This window comes from Drosophila hydei, unplaced genomic scaffold (assembly GCF_003285905.1).
Source record: "Drosophila hydei strain 15085-1641.00,03,60 unplaced genomic scaffold, DhydRS2 tig00000063-arrow-pilon, whole genome shotgun sequence".
Lineage (NCBI taxonomy): Eukaryota > Metazoa > Arthropoda > Insecta > Diptera > Drosophilidae > Drosophila > Drosophila hydei.
In genome coordinates, this window is record NW_022045657.1 from 3692358 (window position 1) to 3706095 (window position 13738).

At 37.1% G+C, this 13738-nt stretch overlaps 3 protein-coding genes across 5 annotated transcripts in view; 2 read left to right on the plus strand and 1 right to left on the minus strand.

Moving 5' to 3' along the window:
* The window catches only part of LOC111593318 (5'-AMP-activated protein kinase subunit gamma-1), a 66846-nt gene that overhangs the window by 49604 nt on the left and 3504 nt on the right, over positions 1-13738 (minus strand). The window lies entirely within an intron of this gene.
* Positions 630-3645, plus strand: LOC111600295 (sensory neuron membrane protein 1). The gene is made up of 7 exons (XM_023316350.2): positions 630-751; positions 815-972; positions 1040-1187; positions 1918-2172; positions 2272-2778; positions 2841-3019; positions 3079-3645. Exons 1-7 carry the CDS (start codon positions 641-643, stop codon positions 3338-3340), a joined length of 1620 nt encoding a protein of 539 aa, XP_023172118.2. The 5' UTR covers positions 630-640; the 3' UTR covers positions 3341-3645.
* Positions 11019-13277, plus strand: LOC111600294 (insulin-like growth factor-binding protein complex acid labile subunit). Its single transcript, XM_023316348.2, has 2 exons — positions 11019-12375; positions 12729-13277. Exons 1-2 carry the CDS (start codon positions 11020-11022, stop codon positions 13170-13172), a joined length of 1800 nt encoding a protein of 599 aa, XP_023172116.2. The 5' UTR covers position 11019; the 3' UTR covers positions 13173-13277.

Genomic DNA, 13738 nt, shown 5'->3' on the forward strand with positions numbered 1-13738 from the left:
TATTAATTTATATAATTGAATGTAATAATATGATATGATATGATATGAAAAGTAATCGGAATCGGATGGGTTGAGATGTTTTGGGATTGTTTATGTAGATCAGTGTTTGATACATATACCTATGAAATCAATTAGTCTATGATACCGATTGGGACGGGCATACGGACAGCCGCTTGTTAAGTTTCTCACAAATTGTAAGAAACAATAATATAGCCACATTCAATGAGAATTATTATTGATTTCCGACCTAATGCAATTTTGTTCTCCGATTATTCTGAGGTAGATTTAGAGAGTGGGTGGGTGGGCGCTACAAGGGGATGCCGTACGCAGCTTGCAATATTCTCACATGCGCCTTATATGATAACTATTTAATTCTCTGATTGTTTTTGCAGCACCAAAGCATATAAATATAATTGAATAGGTGGTTGTTTGGGGGAGGCGGATTTATAGCGACAGTTGCCATATGGGTTTAGAGCGAAATTCGCACGTAAGCCATTCAGAAACTGACTTCAGACCTTAGCCGAACGTTGGCCGATTCGAATCAGCTTCAGTAGCGCGGCAACTGTGAACGGGTAGCATCGCAATAAAAATACTTGGCCAAATTTAAGCTAATAAAAATTAGGAAATTCTAGTCAACAAGATGTTAATGCATCGCATGAAACTGTTAACAGCATCCGCTGGTACCTTGATCTTTGCCATCATATTCGGCTGGGTTATATTTCCACAGATCTTAAAGTTTATGATTTCGAAGGTGTGCGAGTGCGAGTTCTTCAAATCTATATATATTGAGCGCTTCAGTATTTTCCATTCACAGCAAGTCACGCTGAAGCCGGGCACGGACATACGTGATCTATGGTCCGCTACGCCCTTTCCTCTACATTTCTATATCTACGTGTTCAATGTAACCAATCCAGAAGAGGTTTCACAGGGCGCCAAGCCTAAAGTCCAAGAAATCGGACCATTTGTCTTCGAGTGCGTTCAATATAATTCGTTATTGGTCTTTGGTGTTTTTTAATAAAAGTTTAATTTGTGATCACAGCGAGTGGAAGGACAAATACGACTTGGTCGATGATGTCGTCGAGGATACGGTATCCTATAATATGCGCAACACTTTCATATTCAACGAAAAGGCCTCAAGCCCACTGACGGGCGAGGAAATTATCACATTGCCACATCCATTGTTGCAGGTATGAAAAAGTTTTAGGGCATTAAGAGTGTTTGAGAAATTAACAAAGATCAGTTGAGAAAAAATTAAGAAGTTTTGAAGAAATTTAATTTTATTTTATTCATGTATATTATATAATTTAATTTAATTTTATTTATGCATAAGAATGTTTTCATAAAGTATTTCTTTTTTTATTTTTAAAAACATTTAAAAAATTTTTTGATTTGTTTCGCTTGGTTTGATTTTTTAGAAATCTATCAAATCTTGTGTTGTTCGCCTTAATTTTGAGCTCTCAAAGTTTAGCCCTCATGTAATACTAATTGAGAAAGGGGAAATAAACGTGGACTTAGAACTGTACAAAAAGTTAAAATACTAATGAGACGACAATGAAGCTACCTAAAACCACTTAAAACAAATTCGACGTCTATTGTTAGGTTACAGAGGCCTTGTAAATTATGCAAATCATTTAACTGAATTTCCCAGCGATTCGAAAATGTAAGAAAATCAAATGAGATTTAGCAGATCGCAAAAATAAAAACAAAATGATGAAGAAATATACTAATCGAGCGTTCCAGTGCGAGTCTATATGTCTTTATGACAATGTCTCAGCGCTTCAGCGAGCGAGTCGCGTTTGCCTTTGAAAATTGTAAATGAGTAGCAATTAGCTGGCGATCTATCAATGTAGTTGTATAAGTCGCGACTGCTCAGGCCTGTCTCATACACTCGATTTCAATCGTATCCAATTTTGACAGACCGTTGGAATCACCGTGCAACGTGAGCGAGCGGCTATGATGGAACTGATTGCCAAGGCGCTGACACTTGTTTTTCCCGATGCAAAGGCTTTTCTCAGCGCCAAGTTTATGGATGTATTTTTCCGTGGCATCGATGTGGATTGCTCATCGGATGAGTTTGCTGCCAAGGCGCTGTGCACGGTCTTCTACACGGGCGAGGTGAAACAGGCCAAGCAGGTCAATCAGACGCATTTTCTCTTCTCATTTCTGGGTCAGGTAAGCGAAACACTGAGTGAATTTGTTGTATACTAAACTGTATTCCAAAAATAATTTAAATATTTAAATTTCTATCGTCTTGATTTGCTCTAAATGCAGGCCAATCACACGGATGCCGGCCGTTTCACAGTCTGTCGCGGCGTCAAAAACAATAAGAAACTGGGCATGGTCGTCAAATTTGCCGATGAACCGGAAATGGACATGTGGCCGGGCGATGAATGCAATCGTTTCATTGGCACCGACTCGACAGTCTTTGCCCCGGGCATGAAGCGCGAGCAGGGACTGTGGGCCTACACGCCGGACATTTGCCGATCATTGGGCGCTGTCTATCAACACAAGACATCATATCATGGCATGCCCGCACTTAGATATACATTGGATATGGGCGATGTTAGTCTAGACGAAAAACTGCATTGTTTCTGCGACGATCCCGAGGACTTGACGACTTGCCCACCCAAAGGCACCATGAATCTGGCGCCTTGTGTGGGCGGTCCTCTAATGGCTTCGATGCCGCATTTCTATAAAGGAGATCCCAAGCTGGTTCAAGATGTAGATGGACTCCATCCCAATGAGAAGGATCATGCAGTTTATATAGACTTTGAGCTGGTATGTGAGCGAGTTTCACCTGTGGCTGGAAATTATTTTTGATTTCATTACTCGTTCTATAGATGTCGGGCACACCTTTTCAGGCGGCTAAGCGTTTGCAATTTAATCTGGATGTGGAGCCCGTTGAGGGCGTTGAGCAATTGAAACATCTGCGAAAGCTTATCATGCCCATGTTCTGGGTGGAGGAGGGCGTGCAGCTCAACAAAACCTACACAAATTTGGTTAAATATACGCTGTTTCTGTGAGTATTGCAATGTGCAGTTTAACAATTGGAGCTAACAGTGGATTTTCCATGCACAGTGGTCTCAAGTTCAATTCCGGCCTGCGCTGGACTCTAATTACGCTGTCCTTAGTTGGTCTTATGTCTGCTGGCTACTTGTTTTATCAGAAGTCGGATACCCTGGACATAACTCTGCCGCCCAAGATAATCAAGGATACGAACAAGGTGGCCAACGAGCCGAGACCCGAGAAGCAACAGCAGCAGGCAATGGCGCCATCAACTGTGCCCATACCAGGCGTTAATCTGTCCAATCCAAAAGTGGAGCAGAGGGAACGCTACTAACCGAGACTCACGTCATCGTAATTGCTGTCGTTATTGTTTTCGTATGTTATAGTTGAAAGCACCTGTAGTCCAATAAGCACGCGCTAATAAATGTGGCAGAGCCCAATCAGCTGTTCAGTTGAGCCGTCAAACTGGTTTAGGCCTAGATGGATGCACTTGACAAACGTCTTCAATGATCGCTGATCACTAAAGCCCAGACACGAGATGAATGACAACACTTTTGCACTCTCATGACACCATTAATGTGCAACGATCTTTGAAATGGCACAGCGATCAACGATCGCGCAGTAACTGTACCCATAAAATCTAACGCAAAATTGATGATCATGCGAAGCGATCAAAGAACTGATCTAGATACAAAATATAATTATCGAAATTCGATCTTAATGCTATACTGCAAACTTAAAGATCAATTACTTTTCATATATAGGAACTTGAGATGCGAAGTGATCTTGTTAGAGATCACTGAACAGATTTCTGTATTTCTCTATGAATATGTAAGTCTTTAACTGTTAAATATGAATCCTCTTTTCATCTAATTGCGAAGTTATATTTTGAGTCTGAGCTGAAATACTAATATAAAGTTTAAGATTCGGAAAGAGTGGAAATAAAACATATTAACAGCATTTATTTATCAAAGCTATGTTAGGCTATCGAAGTCATCTTCGAACCAAACCAGTTCGTCGGCTTGTGCCACTTCAACACCGGGACATTCCATAGAGTACGCTTCATGGTTGTTCACTTCATTGTCGAATATAGTTATGTGCTTCGGTAAAGCTGTATCACCCACAAACTGTTCCAATTGTGCGCATAACGAACCTGTATCGTCTATATAATGACTTTTGAGCTGGCCAAAGTCTTCCTTAATATAAATCTCACGCTGTTGATTGTGCCAAACATCCAGCACCTTCAGCTCTGGCAGCTGCGTTAGCATTTGATCGGGCCAGTTACTACCATTGGCATAGGATATGCTCAAGCGTTTTAATTGCTGAGCTGGCCACGGATTGGGCATGGCTGGCAGTTGCTCGAGGCCCGTCAAATCCAAATCTAAGAGACTGCTGGCATTATGTAAAAACTCCAAGCTCTGCAATTGAGAATTGCTGAGCAGCAGCTGTTCGAGCAGTTCGGCTTGATCGACTTGAAGGCTCTCCAATGGACAATTATCAGCCTGAAGCTCACGAATGTGACCAGCTAGATGCAGTCGTCGCAGTTGTGGATTGTCCGAGATTACGAGACGTTGCACAAAAGGAAAAGCATTCGCTGCGATTCGCTTTAATCGATTGCCGCGTGCTGAGAATAGCTGTAGCTGAAGCTGACCGGCGCACAGTTCCTCGGGCAGTTCGGTTAGCTGATTGTTGTCTAGATTGAGTTGCTGTAGCTGTTGAAGATCTGTGAAAATACCAGTTGGCAATTGACGCAGTCGATTGTCTTGCAGCCAGAGCTGCCTGAGTTTGTGCAGGCCCGAAAATGCTTTGGCAGGCAAATTGTCCAGTCGATTATCAGCTAAATTCAATTCCTCCAGCTCAGTGGCCAGAGCAAAATTTGCTGCATCAAGTTTGGATATCAAATTACCAGCCAGTTGCAATATCTTCAATTTGGTGGCACTCTCGAAGCATTCGGCTGCCACATGTTGCACTTGACAGCCTTGAACATCCAGATGCTCCAGTTTGTTTAGTATTTGAAACACATTCAAAGGCAACTGATTCAAGTTGGAATTGCGCAACACTAAACTCGTCTGGTTATCTAGTTCTCGTGCGATTTGTGTTGTGAAATATGCCACTTCCGATACGTCTGGATAGTTAAGCGCCTGACACAGGTGCTCACTACATTTGATGCTAGTCACTGACACTTGCTTGGGACCCGCCAAACAGCTGTTGAACAGCATCCACAACAGACATAGATACAACAATACAGACATCTCCACGCTAGACTTAAGTTTCCGCAACTGAAATATGTCACTGCTGAGATCCGCCTTTTTAAAGGCCCACTACCAACGAGGCAATCGGCAACCTACCAAAGCCAAATCACAGTCCAGCCAAAAACAGGTATGGCAACAACTAAGAATTGAGCTTTTACTCTATTTAACTTAGATTGAGGTGTTCAGAGTAAACAAATATGCAGCATATATATATATAATATCGAAAACTAAATCTACTGGACACATTGAAGTGTTTATTTAATTTTACTAGATTTGTAGTAAAATTATCGATGATTTCACTATTTGATAATTTGGAGAGTCTAAAAAAAAAACTATATAGATTATAGATTGTAGCATTTGTTAAATAATGACAATTAGAAGTGATAGGGATCTCTCGATAAAAATACTTCAAAATCGATTAAATTTGTTTTTTATTTTTATTTATGTAACCAAATAGTTTTTTATATATGTATTATAATTTCATTATAATAAACAGACATAAAAAATTATAAAAAAAGTAAGAAATCGATTATTTACACATAAATTTATATGTTATCGATAGATTTTTAAAGTAGATCAATTCTAGTAGCGTAAGCCTTTGCAGAACTAAAATAGTTGACAGAGACATAACTTTATATAGAGCTAGTCATATATATTTATTTTGTTTATCATCAGCTCGTTAAAACATATGACTAACGATAAATACATAAAGTGTATCCATGTTTCGTTCAGGCAAAGAATAAACTATTAGTTTCTTATGTTTTTCATGTTTGCCAGTCGAGTTGAAGAAATAACGCCCGCCGGTTTGTGTTAGAGCTAATAAAAAATGTATGAATGTGCCTAATATGAATATTCGCGACGTCAAGTTCTATACAAAAATAATATTTGGGCACAGCTTGGCGATAAGCACGTTCTGAGCGCACAGTTCCAGAAACATGTTTATACAATAATATTGAGTTGTGCGGCTTCAGTTTAGGGCAACTGGCATATCAGCTGTTCTGATATAAATATAATACATGTATAATTGTGTGTAGGTTGTGGTTATGTGGGCCAAGTTCAGTGACTAACATGGCAACTATAGCGATAAGCCAATCCTCTGATATTGTGCAAAAGAGTTGACTAATGATTGGCGAACATAATGATTGCAATTGAAACAGTTTTCTCTTCAAGCAGATGGCGAGTGAAGTTACAGTTAAAGAATAGAGTAAGAATCTCCATGAATTACAATTAATATACGATATTGACTATCGATATCAATATATATTTGATTTACTGACTATCGATATCAATTTATCTGTATTAATTAATCATTTTTCCATTTACTTCCTTTCGATAGTTGTTCTTAATATGAAACTTAAATACTTTGTAAGCATTTTTGTGGCTATGCATAGTATAAAAATGCAACTAAACTAAACTCAAAAGTTATATCATCATTATTAATTATATATTCTAAGGCAACAATTATTATCGATCTTATTTTAGGAATATTTATGGTCATGCACATTTTATTTTAATGATAGTCTTTCCATTTGGATATTGCCTGCAGTTAATATTTCGCTTGCTGCTGAACTACGTCAATGTCCAAATTCGATTTTGTCACACATTTTCGCACATGATCGAAAACTTGGAGACGGGGCCCAATAAAATAATGAACTCATATATGAAGGCGCCATAAAACGTCAGAGGCATTTATTGTGTTTGAAGACTCGACCGACTGATTGATTGTTGACTATGTAATAAATATAATATATATTTGAATATATATATATATATATATATATTCATTTGTATATATTCATTGTATATATTATATATGAGCTTTATACGCATTTGTTTGCACAGCAAAACTATTAAAGAAAATTTGATTTAAATTCAACGCAACAAACAAATTTTCACTCGAGCACAAAGTCCCATCGAATGTGGAGAGACAAGGCTTGTTGTTCGAGGGGCTTATGCTGGATTGTTGTGCTGCTATGCAAAGTAATTGGCGGCAAATTGAATTGAAAGAACGACGACAAAAAAATAATATAGAGAATTGTATCGCTAAACGAAGTCATGCCGTTCCAATTGACAGACAAGAGGGCAAAATGCTTTATCTATATCTTATCTATATATTCCAGCATAAGTATGCCTGTGTGTGTATGTCTGTGCGTGTGTGTCTACATCAAGAATTTTGAACTGTAATTGACAGTAAATAGATCGCTCGCTAATTACAATTTGACTAAAACAAACACTTGCCTTAGAAATACACACATAGGTATACATACTGCTATCATATATCTTTTATTTATTGAAAAATGCAAATTCTGTTATTAATATTTGTTTGTCTGCGACTTATCGTATTGGCCAGGAAACTGTTGCCAAAAGTTAATTGGATTGAAATTTGTTTGCACATAAGTTAATTGTGCTTTAGTTCGCATTTGTTTAGACTTTGTTGGCTTTTATTGTGCAGCCGTTGTTTATCTTCTGTTAAGCACTGTATGCGGCAAATTGAGTGACTGGAAAGCAGGTCGAACATGTTTAACAAAAGCCATAATAATGCATATTTATTTGCTTTTGGTCTTTACTTCTTGACTAGAAATTATTAAATATTACCATTAATTAGCCATGTTAATTCTATATGCATATGTAGATTTGTATGCCTATATATATATACAATTGATATTCTGCTTATATATAGATGTGGATCTATCTCACACCTGTAGGCCGACCGTAATGACCAATAATAATGCGATTTTGGCGGCTAAAAGGGCAAGAAAAGATTTCAATCTGGCCAACTGTCGCTCATAACTTTTTGAACCGTTGCCAAACTATACACACATGAACATATATATATATATATATATACAATATAAATAAACAAAAATTAGCAGCACACAACAAGCCGTGAAATTGCGTGGCGTAAATCTGTTTATCAAGTCGTTGGTGAAATGCTCTATGAAATGAGTCCCAGATGTTTTATAGAAATGATTTATATTACACATTTAGTTCATTTTATTACGCTCACAAATAATATTAAGGGCTGAGACCTTCAAAAATATTTTAATTATTTGCGACATATTTGCTGACCATTTGAAATTCCTTTGCTTTAGCTTATGTTTTTCAAATGTTTTCTTATTAAATTGTGCGCTCGCTATTTATAATTTTTTTATTTTTAATATAGCAATTTGCATAGTATTTGATTTAATTAGTAGCACTTATTAAAACAGTTTTAGAACTCATAAATATGAGAAACATTAGGAAATCCTTAAATAAATCGTATTTCAACCGAACCTAATTTCTTTTGAACCGAAACGATTCGAAACTGAAATTCTCCATTATTTTTATAAAATAGAAGACTAATGTTTTGCCTAACACCTAATCTTAAACCTCATATTTGGGAAAGACCCAGGTATTATATATAACTTTTATGCTAAGCTAATAACTATTTGTCTATCTTTTATCTTATCTTATTTAATGTAAATATGCATACCGTGGAATATTTTTTGAAAGACATAAAAAGAAAAGACGAGCTTTGTAGTCCTGATTAAAAGATGAATATATGACTATATGCGAAACTATTCAAATATATACTATATATACAATACAATACACATATATTATACCTGTACCACACATATCCATATACACATATAATGATGAATTCCCAAAATGATTGTAAATTCAAATATGCTTTTAATTTGTTTACAATAGCTCAGAACACAACAAGTTATAACTGATATATACAATTATTATTATGATTATTATTCCGAAACTATTAATCGTATTATCAACTACATATGTAAAGCGAACACGAATCTTAATTTTTATAACAGACATCATCAAGGTATATCTGGTTATCTGCAGATAGAGCTTCAGCTTGGACTATCTATCAACCACTCTGACACACCCCTCTCATTCTTTAACTTTTTGTATGCACATTGATTGTTGGAGCACCCGTGAATCTGATCGTTCCGCTGTCTGCTAAAGTATATGTTATCAGCTTTAAAAAAAATAACCAAAAACAACAAAAGTGATTTGTTTTTAGCAGAAAGCGCAAGGTAAACACACTAGAGTACACAACCTTATATAAATATATGTGCATATGTATATAGAACTGTGCTCTGATAAGCCACGAACCAACGAATGAACGAACGATCGTTGCGAGTTATGAAAGGTGAGGCTATAATAAGTATTGTATACTGATTTCCAGTGCTACTCGAACTAGTGACAAACAGTTTTCTCGATTTTGCGATTTGCATATGAAAGGCTCAAATATGCCTGACCAAGCGCTATGAAAACCAAAGCCAGAAAGACGACTGTGCCGAAAGGGGGAGCGGGGAACTCTATTCAGAAAAAGTCACAAACTGTGCAAATATTTCATTGGAATTATATACATAGCCGCATTATAGCATTAACAGGTATTTTGAGCCGGCGCGGATGTGCGACTTCAATTAGCCAGCGGGAGCAAAATATATATATATATATACAAATATATAAGCATAACATAATAAATATAACGACAAAAAAAGAACAAAATGATTATACATATGTCGAAATGCTGACAACAATATAGATTATATAGCTTCTAAATGTAATCATACAAATAGAGCTTTTCCTGACTTTGTTGTTTCTTTTTAGGTTTTAATGCCCTAAATGAAATATGGCAGCTGAATTGTGTCATAAACTTGGTGACAATAATGATGAGCAAATGAATGAGGAATATTTATAGTGTAGAAATGAATCATAGACTTTACTTATTAAATAATCATTTCAATATTTAAGTGAACCAACATTTTTCGGTAAATCTGTGAATGGAAACGACAATCAAAGATCTAAGTAAACATTATCTTGAAAATATTGCTAGAAATTAGTTCATTGGTCCCAAAATGAATGGCTACAATTATATACTAAATTCCCTATTCTTAATTTTCTTTTTCTCTATTTTTGATTCTGTCTACTTTTTTTCTCTATTTTCATTTCATGATTCTTAACTCCTTATTATCTATTCTGTACTCTAATTCTGGTTATGATACTATATTTGTTATTATTTATTCTAACTATTATATTTGTTATTTTCATCTATTTATTCTTGATTCTCAATTTTCTACTTTTCAGTTTATATTCTTTATTCATTGTTATCGATTCTTTATTCCCTATTAACTACTTTATACTCTCTACTTGCGTTTTTCTCTTTGAAAATTTGTTTTAGATTAATTGAATGATAAATAGCAGCTTTTTGAAGTTTTTCTTTTTTTACGATAAAGATTTAATAAAACAATTAGTAGTTGTATTTAATCAGTTGACATAGACGAGCGCAATGCAGTTTCATTTAGCTAAATGATAAATGTCGATAAATGTAATGTTATCGTGTTATCGATTTTCATGTTGGCCCCAGGTTTGATGTTTGTGCAGTTAAGCCTTAAAATAATTAATTATAATATAAATCAGATTCACAGTTAAAAATCTTGAGTTGAATAGGAAATACTAGCGTCTAGTAGAATGTAATTTATATAAATATATTATCAGAAAGAGTATTAAAACCGAGACTTGTATGCTGTGATCACAATTTTGTTTGTAATAATTTGTTCATGTATATTAGATCTATATATATATATATATATATATATATATATATATATATGTACTTAATTGTTGTATTTTTTTATTTCGCAAAATCAAAGCACCATGAATAGAACAAATGATTAAATAGAACTGATGAGCATGCGGTAGCTATACTAAATTATTTGCTAGCATGTTTAGCTGCTGTTGTTTATTGAGGATGATCGCATTTTCAGTAGCCAGTGAAACGCGTTGCTTGAAACACGCATACGCCATGAAAGCCCGACTTCGTATTGCAGTGCATCTCATCGTGTTGCTGTTGCTTGCCGTGGCCACAACCCAAGCCAGAAATCAAGATGACAATGAACTAGAAGTGGTCTTAGATGATAACGCAGGTAAGGAGACGGAGCAATACCCAACGGAGGCCACGAGTGAAGCCTCAACGGAGCGCGTCAACAAGATGCGCTTGGTCAACATTATGAGCCTACAAGAGTATTGCGAAATAAAGCAGGGAAAAGCACTGTGTAAAGGATTTCACTTTGATGATCCGGAGGAATTGGGCTTCTTCGATCTGGCAACACAGGTACGCATAGCGTCAGATGGTGCCACCTATGAGCTGGGAGCCAAACAACCTCTGAGCACACTCATCATGGAAAACTCGACATTTGTGAATTTTCCGCTGCATTTGTTCTACGAACTGCCGCTGCTGAGCGAGCTGGATATGCGGCATTGTCGCATGCAACACGTTAGCTGGGAATGTTTTGTGGCTGCGGACAAATTGAAGATTATGCTGATCTCTGACAACGCCATCACCGAGCTCGAAGAACGCGTTTTCACCTACGCGAGTGGACTGGAATTTCTATTCTTAAATAACAATCAGCTGAATCGCCTGCATGCGGATGCGTTCAAGGGTCTGCGGCAGCTGCGACATCTCGACTTGAGCGGCAATCAGCTAGAGGAACTGCCGGAAGGTCTGTTCGCCGATCTAAGAATGCTCCATCACCTAACGATCGCAGATAATCGTTTACGCTTTATCAGCAGCGAGATGCTGGCACAAAACGAACGCCTCCAGACAGTCATTTTGCAGGGGAATCAGTTACGACAGCTGGGCGAATACGCTTTCAGCTCGGCACCCCAGCTGCTCGCACTGGACGTATCGCACAATGAGCCACTGGAGGTGCTCGTGCTTAACCTCAACGCGGGTCACTTGTTGGCCTGCAATTGTTCGCTTCATCGCGTGAATATCTTTGGTGCCGTCACGAATGTCGATTTGGGTGATAATCGCGTGCAGGAGCTATACTTCTCGGCCTCGGAGGCACTGGAGGATCTAGTGTTACGCAATAATTCGCTGGTGCAGCTGGCAACGCTCTCGCAAGTGCCTCGACTACGACGCTTGAATGTAGCGAACAATCCCAAATTACGCGAACTGCCTAGCGAGTGGGAAACTCCACAATTGGAAAGATTGGACTTGAGCAACACGGGTCTGGAGCAATTGCCGCACGCGGTATTACGTGGCATGCCGCAATTGCGGAAGCTAAATGTTTCAGTTAACAATATCAGCGAAATTAATCCACAGGTAAGCAATCCTATTGATAAAATATTTGTATACATAGTTGCGGACCATTGAGAACAGGGAAGCTGCGGTGAGAAAAGTTATGAAAAAGTTAGAAAAGTTTTGTCATCGATATTCAAATATATCAGCATTCGATATACACTATGAAGATCGAATTCATATTTCAATTCATTGATCAAAAAAAAATATTTATAAATTTGTTTATTTATAAATTTATAATTTTATTTTTTTATAAATTTTATTTATTTATAAATTTATAATTTATAAAGATTATAAAAAGCTGTAGGTAAGACATTTATATGCTTATATTAATGATATTCATATCGATATCAACGATATATCTATGGAATTTACAGGATTTTCAGTACTTGTCGCAGCTAACACACTTCTTCATACAAGCAAACAACTGGAACTGCTACAATCTAAAGATGGTAATGGATATGCTCATACTGGAGCATGGCATTACCTATGTGCCGGACAGAGTGGATGCAGAGTTTCCGGGTAGCTATATTAATGGCATTGCTTGCATGTACCGCTTGCCCGAGCGGGAGCAGCTACAAGTGGAGTCAATCTCGGATGATCTATCATTGGCCTCCTCCGTCTCCTCCTCATCGGCTAGCATGGAATACAGAGAGCCCAGCGAAGTGGAGAAATTGCGCAAGGAATTTAAGTCTGTGGTCCAGCACATGGAGAGCAAGTTCGATAGTGTCTATGCGCAACTAAATAATCTAAATGCCAAAATGAGAAGTTTGGAGCAGATAAACAGTACTTTGTGGAGCCAGATGACAATTACTGTATGAATGTCAAATTAATTTGAATATATTTCTGAAAATATATTTCAGAATTTCTTTTCCAAATTGTATTTCGCCGAATCGTGCTAATATTTAATAAAGTTATAACTGTACAACAACTAAAAGAGTATCTATAATGACAATATTACAAAAAGCGTTTGACATGGCAACGCCATGATACATTTGAAAGCAGGCAATGCTGTATGATAGCAAATGGTGAAGTTTGTTGGTGTTTCATTTACATCTGGCAATGCCTCACATTTGGACTGGCAATGCTGTGAACTAGTCACTTTGAAATCTTATCAGACTAAAATACAACGGTAAACTGATTTCCGACAGTATTAAGAGTCGATCTGGCAATGCCATAAATCACAGCTGTTGGCCGTGCTGAACACGGAGTGTTTGTCTGGCTTTAAAGCCCATTTTGAGTCACCTTGTGACACAATTGAGCAAATAAAAAATAAACATTAAGAATATTCCATTTTGTTACACACATTCCGCAGCTTGATGGCAGTTTACAAATATTTTTCACAAGCTTAACAAAATATTTACAGCCGAAATATTGATTTACGAGG

Coding starts and splice junctions, on each gene's coding strand:
- LOC111600294 (XM_023316348.2), top strand. CDS start 11,020: ATGATCGCATTTTCAGTAGCCAGTGAAACGCGTTGCTTGAAACACGCA. Junction 12,376..12,728: donor TCAGCGAAATTAATCCACAG/GTAAGCAATCCT, acceptor TGGAATTTACAG/GATTTTCAGTACTTGTCGCA.
- LOC111600295 (XM_023316350.2), top strand. CDS start 641: ATGTTAATGCATCGCATGAAACTGTTAACAGCATCCGCTGGTACCTTG. Junction 2,173..2,271: donor TCTTCTCATTTCTGGGTCAG/GTAAGCGAAACA, acceptor CTCTAAATGCAG/GCCAATCACACGGATGCCGG. Junction 2,779..2,840: donor TTTATATAGACTTTGAGCTG/GTATGTGAGCGA, acceptor CTCGTTCTATAG/ATGTCGGGCACACCTTTTCA.